At 38.8% G+C, this 20,003-nt stretch overlaps 1 protein-coding gene across 2 annotated transcripts in view; it reads right to left on the reverse strand.

Moving 5' to 3' along the window:
• Window positions 1–19,516, reverse strand: part of COMP (cartilage oligomeric matrix protein) — a 132,635-nt gene extending 113,119 nt beyond the window's left edge. The window contains exon 1 of one of the 2 annotated variants that reach the window (XM_089652604.1): window positions 19,377–19,516. In XM_089652604.1, the coding sequence (XP_089508730.1) occupies window positions 19,377–19,443 (67 nt within the window). In that variant the 5' untranslated portion in view covers window positions 19,444–19,516. Of the gene's footprint in view, window positions 1–1,618; window positions 1,637–19,376 lie in introns of those variants that run through there. The other variant, XM_089652605.1, reaches the window with a different exon arrangement.
• Between the last annotated feature and the right edge of the window lie 487 nt (window positions 19,517–20,003).

Genomic DNA, 20,003 nt, shown 5'->3' on the forward strand with positions numbered 1-20,003 from the left:
CAACAATTCCTGTACTTTCAGGCCTCAGATCAGCCCCAATTCCTGTGCCTTCAGGCCTCAGATCAGCCCTATTCCTGCTCCTTCAGGCCCCATGATAAGCCCCAATTCTTGAATCCCCAGAAATCTGATCACTATTCCTGCACCTTCACAACTCTGATCACGTCAATTCCTGCACCTCAATGTCTCAGATCAGCCCCAATTCCTGCACCTCAAGGCCTCAGATCAGCCCCAATTCCTGCACCTTCACAGCTCACATCAGCTCCAATTTCTGCACTTTCACATAAGGTCATTCCCAATTCCTGCACCTCCAGACCTCAGTTCACCCCAATTCCTGCATTTTTACAACCCAGATCAGCCCCAATTTCTAGGCCTCAGATCAGTCTGAGTTCCTGCATTTATCCACCTCAGATCACCCAAATACCTGCACATTCACACCTTTGACTATCTCCAATTCCTGCACCCTTACAGCTCATATCACCCCAATTACTGCACCTTCACACCGCAGCCCACTCCAAATCCTGCATTTTCACAGCCCAGATCAGCCCAATTCCTGCACCTTCTGGCATAAATGAACCAAGCCATCTCCACATAGATGCTCCAGAAATGAACATTAGCCAATGCTCCAGTCAAGACAACACCTTCTGTAACATGCAATAGTACTGAGTCCCAATTACTGCAGTTCCTATTCATGATCATTTTTAGTTCCATACATACTCTGTCATTATTAGTGTATAGACACTTTTATGTGTTATTATTACCAATTCCCTTATTAATTCCTCTTTTATTATTATTTATTATTATTCTTAATGTTGTTTATAACATCAGTGCTTCGCCGATATTATTTACTGTATTCCACATTAGTAATGTCTTTTCTGTATAGCACTGCACCTTTAAATCCCTGCTGAGCGATGTTGTCCCACGATTGACAGCGTCTCCTATATTAGCTGAAACCTCTCCCAGCACCAATAGGCCAATAGAAGGAGCTAGAGGCTCTGAATGCGTAGCCTGCTTGTCCCATGTCTGTATCTTCAGATCCTGCTGACTCTCCGCTTCTTCCGGTGACGTCACTTCTGCCAGTGCACTCCAGGCTGGTTGTTTCCTTTATTTTGTCTTTGCATATAGAACCATCTGTGCTTCAAGGATGGTTGCCTCTAATTTGTGATAACCTTTGGGTTGATTGCCTAAGAGACTTTTAATAGACTCCTTGTGCACTTATGAATATTATACATTTTATGTCATTGCCATCTACTGCATTAGTTTATATACATTTATATTTTCCATATATAACTTCATCTCTATGCGCCAGAATCACCTCTTTACTGAATGCACAAAAAGTGACTGTGAACAGTCACGGATAGCTACAGCACCTGGTAACCTTTCATTATAGTGTACTATCCAGGCTTGGTGGCTGCAGCTAACTGCTCACTGGTGTCAAAAACAGCAGCAGGAATCTACAGATTCCTGCCACTACCATTCGCACTGTGGCTGCATGCTCCTGTGAATGTAGCCTAAACTAGTAGTTACCAATAGCTGTTATGTCAGAAAAGCCTGGCCATGAGCCGGCTCAGGCTAAAAGAGTGCTGTATCACAGAGGAGGAACAATACTGAATATAATTACCCTTTCAAAGTGAGAACAAGCAGCCTGGGGAATCTGACTCGATTCAGCTTCAGTGTGCAGAGCACAACGCTGGAATCAACACCAGCGGAAATAGAGGTGGGCGGGCACCAGCCACGCTGCCTCTTCTGTATGCAGACACTGGCCAGCTTTATTGCAATAACAAGCAGAGAGGGCGCACTGACCTAGTGCATTATCCTTGAAATATGGCTTTAATGTATAAAATGGTAAGTGTTATACTCACAAAATGGACTAAAGTACATGTTCATCTCAGGAAAGCAGCACAATACAAACCGTAAAACATCATGATGTCATGTGGTGACAGAACGATGGAATATCAACAGGTTGATGCGTTTTGAGGACTTATCCTCTTCCTCAGAGCCCACAAGACTGTTGGCTGTACCCAGACTGATATGGTGTATGATCTCAAACTCACCAATCAGTCCGGGAGTGTTTTCAAACTGCCTTTGGGCGGGGACTAACCCTGTGTATTCAATAAAACTAAGTGACAGCCCCTATATATATTTCTCTTACCGACTGTAGGGAGCATGAATGACCCACAAAAAATGACACCATCATGCAATCTAAAAGTAATCCATGATAAAACAATTAAATATAACAATAATCATGCTAGTATTCATCAAAAATAAGTGGATCTGGCTTACCCCTTATCCAATTGCAAGTATTGCTTGTCCCATATCCATATTTGGCCTCTGACTCTTATTTCTTCTATTTAGGAGACTTCTTCAGACAGATCAGAGGCACTGCCATTGGTGCTAGATTTTCACCCAGTTATGCAAACCTGTTCATGGGATACTGGGAAGAGGAGTACATTTGGGCCCATTCAGAAAGAATTTGGCTTTGTATGCCAGATACATAGATGATATTCTGATCATCTGGAATGGGTCTGACACTGAGCTGAAGGACTTTTTACTACATTGCAAAAACAATCTGTTTGGTGTTGGATTTAAGCATGAAGTTGATGAACACCATTTAGCCTTTCTAGATCTAGAACTACGAGTAGAAGCAGATGGGAGTATATGTTCCAAGACGCATTTTAAGCCAAGCGCCAGCAACTCCTATCTACATGAGAGTGGTAATCATCATCCGTGGTGGATCCGAAAGGTACCTTTCGGACAATTTTGTAGATTTAAAAGGACCTGTACCAGGAGGAAGGATTATGAGGAACAGGGGAGATACTCAAAAAGAAGTTCTTGGAAAAACGTATCCGGTATCCTGCACCGCATATACTGTAGAGGAAGCCTATCAGAAATATCTAGATGAAACTTTTACTGCACTTGGGCAGAATATAAAAGCAGAAGTGCTATATCTAGAAATACGAACCAGGTCAGGTTTTGCACAAGATATAATACCAAGGCATTTGATAATCAATGCATTCTCCAGCAAAACTGGAAAATTCTGAAACAGAATCCAGTTTTAGGCCACGTTCTGGCCCCGAGACCGGATATTGTGTTTAGGAAACCCAGAGATCTTAGGAGTTTTATTGCACCCAGCAGAATTTGGAAATCCCATATTACTGGGAAGCATAGTCCTGGCCCTTGGTCTACTGTCTTTGACCAAATGGGAAATTATAAATGTGGAGTTAAAAATTGTGGGGCATGCAGATACATGTGGCACCGCAAGAAAGAGGTAGTAGGGAGGGATGGCCGCATTTATAAAATCAAACAGTTTATTAACTGTAGTACATCACACGTTGTATATGGACTCATTTCCCCATGTGGTCTCCTCTATGTTGGTCAAACAATACGCCCTTTAAAAGTGAGATTAAATGAGCACAAATGTAGTATAAATATCTGTAAAAAGGAGAACAAACGAGACAAATACTTAGTATCCAGATATTTCCAGGAAAAGCACAATAGTGACCCTACGGGTATGAGAGTTTTTGGAATCAGTCGGTGACGATCTTGATAATGGTAGGAAGTTCCGGAAACTATGTACAAGAGAAACCTACTGGATATTTACTTTGGGGTCCCTTGCCCCTGAAGGCCTCAATGAAGATTTAGAGATCCATGGGGCTCTATAGTGAGTCATATATTGACCACACTCGATTGTGGGCTACTTTTTCCCTGTGTTTTGTGTATTTGAGTTTAGAGGTTTTATATAATAATTTTTTTACTTACTATACTATGATGTCATTATTGTTTAAACATTGTGGTGCCTTTAATTTGGCACTATCTTCCATTTTCTGTTTTTTTTCAGGTAGATGAACAAAGCGAACAAGGCAGATAGGGTGATTGCATTTATTTATTTATTAACGTATATTTTCCAACATTATGGGTAACCTTTGGACCTTGTAGCTGCATCCATGTTCCCATATTTGCCAGTCAGTGGTCCTTGAGGGGGCACCCATTTATTCCATTGTCCCATTATTGATTCCATGTTGTGGGACAGGTATGGGTGTATGCACGTGTGTGTGCGCAGACATGCATGTTGCACTGACTATCCAGCCACGTGCCATTTAGGTAACTAGCCCCCTACACGTATTTGCACACTTTACATGTATTTATTCTGACTTATTTAGCATTACACAGGAATGCATTTGTTTTTTTTTTCAATAGGTTGCTCTGTTATCTATCGAATGTGCACACATGCACACATAATGTATATATTTATATGCATTTATATATTTTCACTATTTATTTTTACGTTCTTATTGATTTTCACATATGTGTTTCTTCATTTACATCTGTCTTGCCTACTGTGAGTTGCATGAAATGACCAAAGGGATGACAGAAGCATCACAATTCCACGCCCTCTGCGAAGCATATGCATTCCAAGCTGGAGTGCTCTGTTGCATAGGGGATCTGTGGCGGTCGGGCACTCCCTGTTTGGAGTCCTGTCATTATACCGAAGTGGCCTTATGTCGGCGAGATTGCTCCAGAGGATGATCACCACATGTCTTCAGTATGGCCGGATGCTTGAATTGCAGGTGGGGGCTGGGGCAGGTAGAGAGCCCACATTTCCATGTGAGCTTGTGCTCCAGACAGGAGCCCACATGGTAAGAGTCAGAGGCCGAATATGATAGATTGGAGGATGGTGTCCTTTTTTTGGGTTTATTCATGCTCCCTACAGTCTGTAAGAGAAATACATATAGGGGCTGTCACTTAGTTTTATGGAATACACAGGGTTAGTCCCCACCCACAGGCAGTTTGGAAACACCCCTGGACTGATTGGTGAGTTTGACATCATACACCATATATCAGTCTGGGAGCAGCCAACAGTCTTGTGGGCTCTGAGGAAGAGAATAAGTCCTCAAAATGCACCAGCCTGTTGAGATTCCATCGTTCTGTCACCACATGACATCATGATGTTTTGCGGTTTGTATTGTGCTGCTTTCCTGAGATGAACATGTACTTTAGTCCATTTTGTAGGTATAATATTTACCATTTTATACATTAAAGCCATATTTTAAGGATAATGCACTAGGCCAGTGTGCCCTCTGTTTGTTTGTTATTGCAGTGCCTCTAGACTCCTACAGTCTTGTGAGGGCAGCGAGTGCATCCTATGAGGGCCAAGACATGACTGCAGTCTACTAACCTTTTTAGGCCTACTCTCTAAGCGCAGGAGTATTAAACTTTTCTGGTTGGACAGCTTTATTGTTTGGGAGCTGGGCCTCCCAGGAAACCCCTTGGGTGCAGTCTTTGATGCTCTGGCACTAGTGTGGGGGTTGCCTGACCCTGTGCTAAACATGTAAAGACTGTGCTGCCCCTATACTTTAATATCTGGATTTCACTGAAAGTATCTTCTGTCTTTGATTTTCTTTATCATATGTTCAGTTTGAATTGCCAAGGTGTGTGACAGATTTGTCATAAATGAATTTTTTAAACAAATGCTGTTGATTCCATTGTTTAATTGAACAACTGGTTCTATAAAATAGCTAGCATAAAGAATTTGCCTTGCACACCACATGAAAGAGGCAACATGGTGTTTGTAAGTACAAAAAACACAAATCTAAATATGCAAACAATCCAGCTTCTTACATTTTGTCTATGAAGGCATTTTTTAAAGACTAAAATCATGGCTTCTCATTTTGCTTCACTTTGTTTGATTTTTCCTTTATTTCATTTGCTATTTCTGTAATAAAATATTCTGAAAATGTTCAAGTCTGAGAAACACACAGGCCAGTTTTCGTTTCTCATAGGCTGATAGAAATTTATAACTTTCCATGAAAAGTACTAAAACTTGTGTCAGGGAAATAGCATGTAGGCCACCTTTGCAAACCTGAAACTGTAAACTTCCTGAAACTGTAATTAGCCTGGCTGGTAATATTGACTTTCTGTCTCTAATACTTTCAGTGAGGCTGACCAGATCAAGTATGTTCATCACTTTCCCCAGTTTTCTTGCAGGACAGCCTTTGATATATAGATCTCCTCCCACTAGGCCAGTAAATACATTGCCAGGTCAAAAGTTAAAGGAAGTCTTTCAGGAGCTCACTCCAGTTTTTGTGTTTCCTCCGTCTGAAGGGGACATGTTGATTGTAACCTGGTGGGGGATGCCTTTAAGGGTGTCCTGGTGGAGGCTGACAGGCAGCTTTCCTCAAGTCTGTTACCTGGCCTGTTGGCAAAGGGTAGCACATGTAAAATTGATGCTCGTTGAATCCTTTCTTGTTACAAGCAGGAGGAAACCTGGTTTCATCCCCTCTTCTGTGCCCAATGAGGGTCTTCACTCTCTTGACAGGTACACCCCCTTGGTGAGGACTTTCATAGGCGTGCAGTTGCACAGTGGCCAGCTGGGTGCTGTACCATGCTTACGTGATGGAAAGAGAGAATATATGTTCCTTTTTCTGGCTTGTGGGCAGGTCCTTTTCCTAAAAGATGGCAGCATCATTTTTGGATGATGTGATGTCATCCCCGGGTGCCAGTGGCTTCAGTTTCAGCCTCCTTCTGGCACAGAAGGGAAAACTAGAGCTTTGTTGGAGCTAGTCAACTTGCACTCAAATCATAGGCTGCACGAGCAGTAGAAGAGGAGCGAGTGGCTGTATAGACTCTTCACAGCTGCAGGCATCAGCACTTCACAGATAGGAAGATGGTCTCCTACTGCTGATTTTTCCTGTATGTTGTTGAGGTTTTGTAGTAGGGTCCTTTGTTAGTGGTTTCCAGTTGACAGACCACTAGGAGAATATATTTTATTTTTCACTCCTGGGCATTAGGTATAGGGTGCAGTTAGGATGGAAGGAAATGCCATCCTTATTTTTAATGATGGTCGCAGGCCCCAGAGAAGACCAAGGTTACAGTGCATTCCCTTCTATCAAGTTTCTTCCTTGGGTTCTTCAAAATTTTCCCCAAAAGGACATGAATTAAATTCTGATTGCTCCCTTTGGGCTAAAAATAGTGTTGTCCTCTCTTCTTTTTTCACTGTATAGTGTTCCCCCATGGGTAATTCCAACCAGGCAGGGCCTGATTTCACAAGAGCCAGTCTTGCACCGTTGAGTACATACCTTGAACCTGGCTGCTTGATTATTGAAGAAGATATCCTAAAAGCTACAAATTTGTCAGATCAGGTTGATAGGACCCTGCTTGTTAGTTGTAACTAAATATTTAATATACAGTGGGGATCGAAAGTTTGGGCACCCCAGCTAAAATTTTTTATTAATATGCATAAAGAAGCCAAGGAAAGATGGAAAAATCTCCAAAAGGCATCAAATTACAGATTAGACATTCTTATAATATGTCAACAAAAGTTAGATTTTATTTCCATCATTTACACTTTCAAAATAACAGAAAACAAAAAAATGGCGTCTGCAAAAGTTTGGGCACCCTGCAGAATTTATAGCATGCACTGCCCCTTTGGCAAAGCTGAGACCTGCCAGTGTCATGGATTGTTCTCAATCATCGTCTGGGAAGACCAGGTGATGTCAATCTCAAAGGTTTTAAATGCCCAGACTCATCTGACCTTGCCCCAACAATCAGCACCATGGGTTCTTCTAAGCAGTTGTCTAGAAAACTTAAACTGAAAATAGTTGACACTCACAAAGCTGGAGAAGGCTATAAGAAGATAGCAAAGCGTTTTCAGAGTTAATATCTTGTACTGCCCCCTTTGGCAAGTATCACAGCTTGTAAACGCTTTGTGTAAAAGCGTTTTCAGATGTCAATATCCTCTGTTTGGAATGTAATTAAGAAATGGCAGTCATCAGGAACAGTGGAAGTTAAAGCAAGATCTGGAAGACCAAGAAAAATATCAGACAGAACAGCTCACAGGATTGTGAGAAAAACAATTCAAAACCCACGTTTGACTGCACGATCCCTCCAGAAAGATCTGGCAGACACTGGAGTTGTGGTACACTATTCTACTATAAAGAGACACTTGTACAAATATGGTCTTCATGGAAGAGTCATCAGAAGAAAACCTCTTCTACGTCCTCACCACAAAAATCATCATTTGAACTTTGCAAATGAACATATAGACAAGCCTGATGCGATTTGGAAACAAGTTCTGAGGACCGATGAGGTTAAAATTGAACTTTTTGGCCGGAATGAGCAAAGGTTTGTTTGGAGAAGAAGGGGCACAGAATTGAATGAAAAGAACCTCTGTCCAACTGTTAAGCATGGGGTTGGATCAATCATGCTTTGGGGTTGTGTTGCAGCCAGTGGCACAGGGAACATCTCACGAGTAGAAGGAAAAATGGATTCAATAAAATTTCAGCAAATTTTGGATGGTAACTTGATGCCATCTGTGAAAAAGCTGAAGTTAAAGAGAGGATGGCTTCTACAAATGGATAATGATCCTAAACACACCTCGAAATCCACGGGGGATTACATCAAGAGGCGTAAACTGAAGGTTTTGCCATGGCCTTCACAATCTCCTGACCTCAACATAATTGAAAATCTATGGATAGACCTTAAAAGAGCAGTGCGTGACAGACAGCCCAGAAATCTCAAAGAACTGGAAGACTTTTGTAAGGAAAAATGGGCAAAGATACCTCAAACAAGAATTGAAAGACTCTTGGCTGGCTACAAAAAGCGTTTACAAGCTGTGATACTTGCCAAAGGGGGCAGTACAAGATATTAACTCTGCAGGGTGCCCAAATTTTTGCAGACGCCATTTTTTTGTTTTCTGTTATTTTGAAAGTGTAAATGATGGAAATAAAATCTAACTTTTGTTGACATATTATAAGAATGTCTAATCTGTAATTTGATGCCTTTTGGAGATTTTTCCATCTTTCCTTGGCTTCTTTATGCACATTAATACAAATTTTTAGCTGGGGTGCCCAAACTTTCGATCCCCACTGTATATAGAACTATATATAGTAAAGTGTAGAGAAATTTCAATTCTTGGAAATCTAAGGATGATCATTTTTTGTTTGATACTCCTTCAATTTCGGAATTCCTTCAAGATCGGGCAGACAAGGGTTTAGCTCCAAGTACACTGAAAGTGCAGGTGGCAGTTCTTTGCATATCTCTTCAAAATTTCTTCTGGAAGATCGACTAATTTCAAGACTTTTCAAATCAAGACTAAAATGTGTTTTAAGTGAGATTTGTTGTTAGTCTTAAGAAGTATTATCAATAGGGATGTGCACAACGGAAAATTTCATTTTGATTTATTTCAGATTCGTTCGTTCAGTTTAGTTTTGTCATATTCATTATGTGAGAATTATTAATTTTCGGAATTAGTTTTGTTAATTCAAATTTGTTTTGTATATTCCTTATTTTATAGTCTATTTGAAAATAATTGATATTAATTCGAATTTGGAAATTAATTCGAAATGGAAACCTATTGCTATAAATACAGTAAGGTATAAATGTGAAATAAGATAATCCAGACTTAAACTGCTGTATAGAATAGAATAATAGAAAAGGATATAATAATAAAAGGATAAAATCAACTAGAACAGAATAGAATAAAATAGAATAAAAAATAAAGGAATAGAATAGAACAAATATTCACTCTATTTTATTCTATTCTATTTTAATATATTCTACTTTTTAATATTCTTTTCTATTCTAATATATTCTATTCCTTTCTATTTTATTATTTTATATTCTATTCTGCTTTATTCTATTTTATAAAGCAGACTAAGTAGGAATCATCTTATTGCATTTTTATACCAAACTCATATTCAAATTTAAGCTTATTTTCAAAATTGATTTGAAGCTCATTTTCAAATTCAAACTTCGATAATTAGTTTAATTATAATTAATGTATTTCAGATTCGCTGAAATTTGTTACTATTGTGATTCAGAAATTCGGATACATCCAAATCTCCAAATAACTAAAATTTCACCTGAATTTAAAATATCTAATCTCGAAGATCATTTTTCTGGCTGTGGTAACAGCAGCTTGTAGAATCAGTGAACTTCAAGCTTTCCTGTCAGTTCTGGAAGATTGCATAATTTTGAAGACAGATCCTGTGTTCCTTCCCAAAGTAGCATATTCCACAGGATGTTGTATTACCAACTTTCTGTAACAGGCCATTTTTTATTAGATGTTAGGAGATGTCGGTTAGCCTACCTAAACACAGTGGCAAACTTCTGTAGGGCTAATGCTTTATTCATATTTGTTGCAGGCAGCCACAAAGGGAAACATACCTCCAAATTCACTTTTGCCTGTTGGAATAAAATTGCTACTGTTATGTAGAAGTCTACAGGGTCATGTGTGCACAATTATTAGGCAACTGTGCAGAAATATTATGCAGTTAAATGAAAAATGAACATTTTCCCAACTCATTTGTTTGTTTTTATCTGTTAAAGTGAGAATAATAAACCAACAACTCAAAATTTACAAATAAACAGTTCTGGCATTAAAGTAAACCAGTATAGCCAACCTTTTTTTCAATAACAGTCATAAGCCTTCCATTCATTGAGTCTCTGAGTTTATTGATTTGTTGAGGATCAACTTCTTTGTGCAGCAGCAACCACAGCCTCCCAGACACTTTTCAGAGAGGTGTACTGTTTTCCTTCACCGTAAATCTCCCGTTTAAGAAGGGCCCACAAGTTCTCAATAGGGTTAGGTCAAGTGAAGAAGAGGGCAATGTACGTATTCTTTTATCTTTAAGGCCTTTACTGGCTAGCCACACAGAGGAATACTTTGATGTATGCAATGGAGTATTGTCCTGCTTAAATATCATGGCCTTCTTGAAAGATGCAGATTTTTCCTGTACCAGTGCTTGAAGAAAGTGTCTTCTAAAAATTGGCAGTAGATTTAGGAGTTTATTTTGAGCCCATTTTCAACCCAAAAAGGTCCAGCTAGCTCATCTTTAATAATACCAGTCCATACCAGTACCCCACCTCCATTCTTGCTGGCATCTGAATCGAAGTGGAGCTCTGTGTCTGTTACTGATCCAGCAACAGGCCCATCCATCTGATTTGTCAAATGTCACTCTCATCTCATCAGTTCATAAACCTTTGAAAAATCTGTCTTCAGATATTTCTTGGCCCAGTTTTGATGTGTCTTGTTCAGTGATGGTCGGGTTTCAGTGTAACCTGGCCATGTCTCTGAGTATAGAACATCTACTTCTGGGCACTCCAGGTAGCTTGACAGCACTGGAGGATAATAGGTTCCTGGTAGCTTCACGTTTGATTTTTCTCAAATCTTTTGCAGTTAACTTACATAATTTTTCTCAACACGTTTCTTGTGACCCTGTTAACTATTTGCAAAAAAAACATTTGATGGTTCTGTGATTACATCCCAATATCTTATCAATTTCAAGAGTGCTGCATGCCTCTGAAGGATATTTTACAAACTCTGACTTTTCAGAGTCAGTTAAACCTCTTTTTTGGCTCATTTTGCCTGATAAAAAGAAGCTGCCTAATAATTATGCACACCTTGATATAGGGTGTTGATCTCAGGCCACACCCTCCCTCATTACACAAATACACATCACTTGATATGCCTAAATATAATAACCATTCAAGTTTATACAGCTTGAACAATATGCATAAAAATTATGATTGGTCAAAATACTCACTTGCCTAATAATTGTTCACACAGTGTATTGTAGAAGCCTACAGAGTCATGGATGCTGACCCTGTTTCATTGGTGAATTACCAATCCATGAGCATTTTGGTAACTTACCGGGAATAGAGGCTGGTACCACCCCACCACAACATTGTAAAGCAGCTACATAGTGTAATCTTTCCACGTTCATATGCCATTATGGTTTGGATCTCTTGTCTAGCCAGGATCAGGTATTTGGGAGGAAGATCCTCCAAACAGTGCCCTCTCCCCAAGCTGGTAAGTCCTCATTTGTTCTCCTATAGACTGTTCTGTAAGACGTCTGTGGAAAACTTATACTGGAGTTATATATTCTATGCTGATGATACCCAAATCTATCTGTCTACCCCTTAGCTCACTCCATCCATCTCCTCCCACATCACTAATCTACTGACAGACATATCAGTCTGGATGTCACACCACTTCTTCAAACAGTCTATCCAAAGCCAAGCTCATAATATTTCCTCCCTCATATTCCCCTTTGCCTGACTTTTCTGTCGAGATCAATGGCACCTCTATAAGCCTGTCCCCACATGCCAGGGTACTAGGTGTAGTCCTGGACTGTGAACTCTCCTTTAGGGCCCACATCCAATCATTGTCCAAATCTTGCCACCTCAACCTCCACAACATCTCCAAATTATGCCCCTTCTTTGGTTATACTCCACAAAGTTTCTGATTCCCTCACTGGTTATCTCTCATCTTGATTACTGCAACTCCCACCTCATTGAATTACCTTTACATTGGTTATCCCCCTTTCAGTCCATCATGAATGCCTTTGCTGGACTCACCCACCTTACTAGCTGTTCAGTGTCTGCTGACCCTCTCTGCCAATCCCTCCATTGGCTTCCACTCACCCAACAAATAAAATACAAAATACTATGGAGTTTCTCTAAAACAGTTAGTAAAAAGTCCATGCTGAGGTGATCATATTCTAGACCTTGTACTGACAAATGGGAATTGATTGTCTGATGCTGAGGTTGAGAAAATGGGAGTTCCTAGTAATCACCAATGTTTTTTATTTTGATAAAACAAGAACTGAAAAAGTCATATACAAAAACAGACATTTTAGAGTTCTAAAGAAAAAAGTTTGCTGAAATTGGAGAATTTCTAAAAAATTAGATGAAAGGTTGGGAGCAAAATAACTGGAATCATTATGCAGTGGACACTGTTAAAGTCTACCATCCTGGTGGCAACCAGATTATATGTCAAGCAAATTAGTAGAAGTAAATGTGTATAAAAATAGAGACAAGGAGGCCAAACACATTATCAGTACTGCCAAAGCACAAAAAGAGGAGGAAATTGCTAAATCTATTAAGAAAGGAGACAAAACCGTTTTTTAGGTACATCAGTAATGGAAAGAATAAATACAATGGGATCACTAAAATGAAAACTGGGCACAACACTTACATTATATTGCCAAAAGTATTGGGAAACCTGCCTTTACACGCACATGAAATTTAATGACATCCCAGTCTTAGTCCATAGGGTTCAATATTGAGTTGGCCCACCCTCTGCAGCTATAACAGCTTCAACTCTTCTGGAAGGCTGTTCACCAGGATTAGGAGTGTGTCTATGGGAATGTTTGACCATTCTTCCAGAAGTGCATTTGTGAGGTCAGGCACTGATGTCGGACGAGAAGGCCTGGCTCGCAGTCTCCATTCTAATTCATCCTAAAGGTGTTCTATTGGGTTGAGGTTAGGACTCTGTGCAGGTCAGTCAAGTTCTTCCAACCCAAACTTGCTCATCCATGTCTTTATGGACCTTGCTTTGTGCACTGATGCACAGTCATGTTGGAACAAAAAGGGGCCATTCCCAAACTGTTTTCACAAAGTTGGGAGCATGAAATTGTCCAAAATGTCTTGGTATGCTGACGCTTTAAGAGTTCCCTTCACTGGAACTAAGGGGCCAAGCCCAACCCCTGAAAAACAACCCCACACCATAATCCACCCCGCCACTAAACTTTACACTTGGCATAATGATGTCAAGCAAGTACCAAACTTCTGGCAACCACCAAACACACACGTCCATCGGATTTCCAAACTGAGAAGCATGATTTGTCACTCCAGAGAACACGTCTCCACTGCTTTACACCACTGCATCCTACGCTTTGCATTGCACTTGGTGATGTAAGGTTTGGATGCAGCTGCTCGGCCATGAAAACCCATTCCATGAAGCTCTCTATGCACTGTTGTGATAATCTGAAGGCCACACAAAGTTTGGAGGTCTTTAACTATTGACTCTGCAGACAGTAGGCTGCTTCTGTGCACTGTGTGCCTCAGCATGCTCTGTCCCTGCTCTGTCATTTTACTGTTCCCAGTTACTTCCATTTTGTTACAATACCACTGCCAGTTGACCTTGGAATATTTAGTAGCAAGGAAATTTCACGGATGGACTTATTGCTCAGATGGCAACCTAGTATGGTACCACACTTGAATTCACTAAACTCCTGAGAGTGACCCATTCTTTCACAAATGTTTGTAGAAGCAGTATACATGCCTAGGTGCCTAATTTTATACACCTGTGGCTATGGAGGCAATTGGAGCATCTGAATCCAATGATTTGGAGGGGTTTCTCAATACCTTTGGCAATATAGTGTAGGAGACCTGGAAGTAGCAAACCATCTGAATAATTACTTCTGTTCCGTCTTCTCAGAAATAAATTGTACTAGCAATAACAAATTGGGGAATCATATTGGTTCTAGTAATGATGGTTCATTTTTAAGATTTCTGGAGACAGAGGTAGCAGAGGAACTGACTCTGTTAAAGATTAATAAAGCAATGGGCCCTGATAGTATTCATCACAGAGGTTTAAGTGAACTTCGAGGTATAGTTGTTGGACCATTTTTAATCATCCTCTTCTAACAGGAGAAGTTTCCCATGACTAGCAGACAGCTAATATTGCTCTATCCACAAAAAGCGTAGTAAAGTAGAAGTTGGCAATTACAAGTCTGTACGTTTAACATTGATTTTAGTCAAGTTAATGGAATCACTCCTGAAAAGAAGGATAACGGATCACTTAAAAATACACAACTTGCTGGAACCCAAAGCAGCATGGCTTTACTGAGGGCAGATCATCTCAGACTGAATCTAATTGAATTCTTTGACTATATCACTAATGTTTTGGACCATGTTTGGACTAATGTTTGGTGGTACTGCGGATATAGGCTATCTTGATTTCAGCAAGGCATTTGATACAGTTCCACATAATTAACTAATACAATAGTTATATAAGCTAGTACTTAACCCTTGGGTGGTTCAGTGGATATGCAGTTAGCTACAATATGCCCTATTCTTTCCACTATTCATGGCATCGGCTGTCAATCACTGGGCCCCGGCTGGTGATTACTCGCTGGCACCAAGTGATCGAGGAGCATTACCCAAGGAGGAAGAGAACTGTATGTAAATAATACAGTTCTCTCCCCTGACAGCTCCTGCCATGCAAAGCAGCGTGCTTACAGTTGAAAGCACACAGTAAAACAGCACACAGTTAACCCTTTGATCGCCCCACATGTTAACCCCTTCCTGGTCAGTGCCATTAGTACAGTGTCAGTGCTTTTTATTCGTGTCAGAATGCCTGCCGAAGTCCCGCTATAAGTCGCTGATTACTCGTAAAAATAAATTTAAAAAAAAAATTACGTTAACCAATTAATTTACACGTATTGGGATTTTTTTTTTAGCAAAGACATGAAGCAGAATACATTTTGGCCTAAATTTATGATGAAATTTGATTTTTTAAATTTTTTTTACTGGACATGTTTAAAAAATAAAAATGCACAGGCGATCATATACCACCAAAAGAAATCTCTATTCATGGGAAAAAGGACATACATTAATTTGGGTGCAGCATTGCATGACCGCGCAATTGTCAGTTAACGTAACACAATGCCGTAACACAAAAAATGGCCTGGTCAGGAAGAGGGGTAAATCCTCTGGAGGGCAAGTGATTAAACACATGTGCAGTTCCAGAGCCAGTTGATTCTTGATCAGCTGAGCTGATGGATGTAGAGTTCCATTAGTACTGCAAACCTAACTTGCTCTAACACTGCTCTGCATTGCTATAGCTGCCAACATGCTGAAATCATTTTCAGTGGACACAGTGCTGATGTGCTTGTGATTTTGATTTATTGCTCACATGTTTCTCATAATGCTGTAGGGTACTGTATACTCAATTATGGCTTAATTTCAACATGTAGACACTCAATTAATGTTGTGTTATTTACCTACTGTGTCCAAATTAATGCCACTGTGGTCATTTTATTGTTCGCCACTGTTATCCCAATACTTTGGTTCCACACTCTATGTGCTTCACTAGTAAACCATTGCCGCTATGTTGGCACAGTATATGCTGTGCATTTAAAGCTCCCAATTCACAGAGACACGCTCCACTCACAACAGTGATCCTGGCTCACCCAAAATCTCAGACTCATTAACATACCTGGGAACTTTTGAAAGTTAATCAGTGTAACAGGAGGATAAAAATGGCAAAGTTGACATCGGTTTAAGAAAGACTACACAGCATCCATTGGTGTATGGTGATTGATCCATTATTATCAGGGACAGGGACACCCATCTGAGTAAGTATGCCACTTAAACTTGCATAGGGCTGTCTTACCTCATTCCCTATGGCTGAATGAGCAGCAAGGATGGTATTCCTACTTGGAAGGGGGAAATAAAGTGAACATGTTGCTGTGCCCCGCATGAGAAAACACAGGTTCACATTAAAGAAGAATTCTAGGTATGGATATTTTATACAAAGTTACATTGGTCCAACATATATCATGCCTGGCCAATCCACCTGGAAGTTATATATAACTGCATTCAAATTCAAGCTTTCTCTAATTGGATGAGGTAGTGTTGTGATGTTATGCACTCCACCTCATCCAATAGGAGAACACTTCACATTCATTTAGATATAATGCATTCTCTGAATGGCACCTGAGCCAAGCAGCTGACCTCCTGTTTAAGAATGTAGCAGAGAAGCTACTCAGCACAGGACCCAGATGCAAGTGGAGATCACTATAACAACTATCAGATATCCAACCTACTTATTCAGTAAATGCTAATTCAAAAGTAGCAGATTGTTAATGTCTTTGTATCCGATTTGTTTCCAGACTATCTTTTTTTTACTATCTGTATTCTAAGCTTGCTTTGTGGAATGAATAAAACATGGCCATCATTACCATATCTAGTCAGAGATTTTTTTGATATTACTATACTGTATGATTGTGAATCTCGCGAAATCCCCAAGGAGGACCCTCTTTAGATGATTATGCCTGATATATTTTAAAATTTTGGAGGAAGGTGAGTATCATGTTGTGTGAATATAAAGTCTTTGAAACTCCAGTCAGTTGGAGAATTGTAACCACTGTATTGATGTATGACATAAAACTAGCTAACGTGTATTTGGAGATTGGGACTCTCTCTTCTTTGAGGCTTTGGTAGTGTTAGATCAATTGGCTGTGAGGACTATAGTCTCTGTTGCAGTATAACATTTGTAGTTTCTGTGCTTCTTTCTATGGGAAACCTTTTAAATTGGGACCAAGATTGCTGTGTTAGGTGTTCCTCTACCAAAAGTGTTCAGTACTATGGCTCATCTCACTATATTCTACTTAATGTAGTCATTGGGCAGTAACTTTTTCTCATAGACATGTCATAACTGGGTAGAAAATTACCAGAAAATATTACCATGATGCAAAGTTGTTTGACTTAGTGCAGTTCAGAGAGTGGGAGCAATCACCGTTTATAGTGCAGATGACGGAAAGCCCTTTATATCATTTTAACAGCAGCTCAGCTAATTTAATTTTTAAAAATGTGCTTTTCTAAATAAATGATTTTGTATGTATTTAACAACTCAGTTCATGTAGAAGCAATTACCCAAAATATTACCAGACACTAAAATCCATTTATCAAGTGCAAAAACTGTTGTAATACATTATATAATGATTTTTATACCCAAGAAACGAAATATTTCCATTTAGTAACTACATGGTGTCCCAAATCAACTTGTTCATCCCGCAGCAGTGTAGGTGGTTTTTCTACCATACCACACCAAATACAGAATTGAAAAGGATTAATTTTTTTAAGTCAATAATTTAGGTATGACGTTGTTGGCAGGGTTTAATGTGTGCACTGTAGGTTTTGTGGGTGACAGTGAATATTATTTATGATAGGTCAAAGTTAAAACAACATTCAACAATTTACATTAGGTTGAATGAACAAAATACACTGCTTGTGCTCTAACATTTATTTAATATTCTGTTTTTCCAATGAATTTGTAAGATCTTGGCTGTAGGTTACATAAAAGGGGCTTATGCCACTGAAATCCATACTTTCCTAACTCTGTATTGGGCAGCCATATAAAAATTGTACTTGACTAATCGAGTGTACCGGTATTTATTTCTATACAGTGCAGATAGAGAGGGATGGCATTTTGATTGGGTTAAAATAGGCCACATTGTATGCCACATTTTAAAGTAAATTCATATATCTAAGTCTGAACACCCACAATATTATTGTCAACAGGCAAATACTCTTTAACAGAGGTTACTGTCACAACAACAAAAGTACAGTATTCAGATAAATTATGTCACTAATACAGAGGCAGACAAATATAGGTCTGAAGTATATTAATATATAAATATATTCCCCAAGAAACTAAAAAGGCTCATTTCACAAAGCTAAAATCCAAGGATGAAAATATTTATTTTATTTAAAGTACAACTAAACGAAAAACGTTTAATTTTTAGGGTGAGGGTATAACCCCTATAATTTTTTTTTGCCATCATTGTTTCATGGTTTCCCTTCACTTCCTGTCCTATAGCCAAAAAAGGAAGTTAGAGGAAATTCTTCCAAAGTGACAGAATTCCTTTTTGTCACTAGTGTCACTGGAACTGCTATTCCCATTAAATGATTTTCCCTCTAATCCTGTACTGGGAACAATACAGAATTTGGGATTGTCTTTTGCTTCTACTTTTGATGACAATAGCAAACAGAACAAAACTATAAAAAAAAAAGTTTACCCCTATTTATACTTTAACTGTTATTTGAAAACTACATTTATGTCTGAAAATAAAGACTCTTATTCCTGTGAATATTCTTGTGATTTCTGCATCAGTTGAACCTAATATCATTTGCTGCTTCAGGCTCTAGCTAGATGTATTAGGCTGTCCAGTGACATGACAGTCAGTTTTATTAGTTCCTGATATATTATTAAGATTCCTGTTTTAACATAAGTCTGTGTATTGTGTTTTAAATATCATGAAACGGCTTGTATCATTGGCACATGTATCATTGTACCACATGTAAATTCACCAAACGCAGTCATTTGGTTCAATTGCACACCTCCTTCAGTTCATGCCTTTAATTGCAATCTTGCATTAGTGAAGACAGCCATAACAAACAAATTAAACATTTTTGTTCTATATTATGTTTACATAGTTGAAATGATGAGCTGTAAGTTATAGAGAGCAATTATTCAACATGCAACACTGATAAATATATTTATAGAAAAATATTGTTTTCACAAATGTCTAAATACTTGGCAAGAAGAGTGACTATGGTTGTCTAGAAATGCTTAAAAGTGTAGCCATAATATGTTATGAAGAATTATTTCAAGGCTAAAATTAAGTTGGTATTACTTTTTATTTTCTCCTTTATTTACCATATTTTCGTTTCCTCCTATCATGGAGAAAATAGTTTACTTCAATTAAATAATATTGTAATGTATTCACATAAAAATGTAGACTATATTTTAAAAAATCATATAAATGAGCAAGCTGAGCTTATACAATGCATGAGATGTTATGACTTACCTTTTCCAGATAACTGACAGTATCCATAAAAATTATGAAATGCGATCACAAATATTAGTGGAATCATGGTAAGCTATCGATGTTGCACAGTCTGCCTGCTTCTCTTGCACAAAGTCAGGTTGTTTCTGTTTTTAAAGTTTAAGTCATTCCACTTCTGGATTTTTTTTTTCCTTGGAGGAAGGTCAAGTTTGGCAACAATTTTAAAACTGGTGTTCAGTATCCCATCCAAACATCCATATGCTTATGCAGTGTTTAGAAAAGCAGTGGGAGTGCAGATGGCATTGTATAAAATGTGTTGTTACGTATGTGCATCAATAACGATGTTAGTAATCAAATTATATAATTCGCTAATGCAACAGGTTTTATACACAGCTATTACATAGAGTCTCAACTCACAAAGCTTAACCCATCAGAATAAGAATCCTTATTTGTTATCTTAAATTTGTAAGTTAGTTATATAGCAAAAATAAAGGTCTGTGGGCTCCATTCACAAAAGCAGATCGCATGTGGTATTTACAGTAGGTGATCTGACACATTTTCCTTAAATATCGCATGCGATCATGAAACTGTCAATTCACTATACCATTTTGTAGTATTATCCCAAAACAGTCAAAACATTTGGTAAAT

The sequence above is a fragment of the Staurois parvus genome, unplaced genomic scaffold (assembly GCF_062004578.1).
Source record: "Staurois parvus isolate SC_StPar_1 unplaced genomic scaffold, SC_StPar_1.0 ptg000688l, whole genome shotgun sequence".
NCBI lineage: Eukaryota > Metazoa > Chordata > Amphibia > Anura > Ranidae > Staurois > Staurois parvus.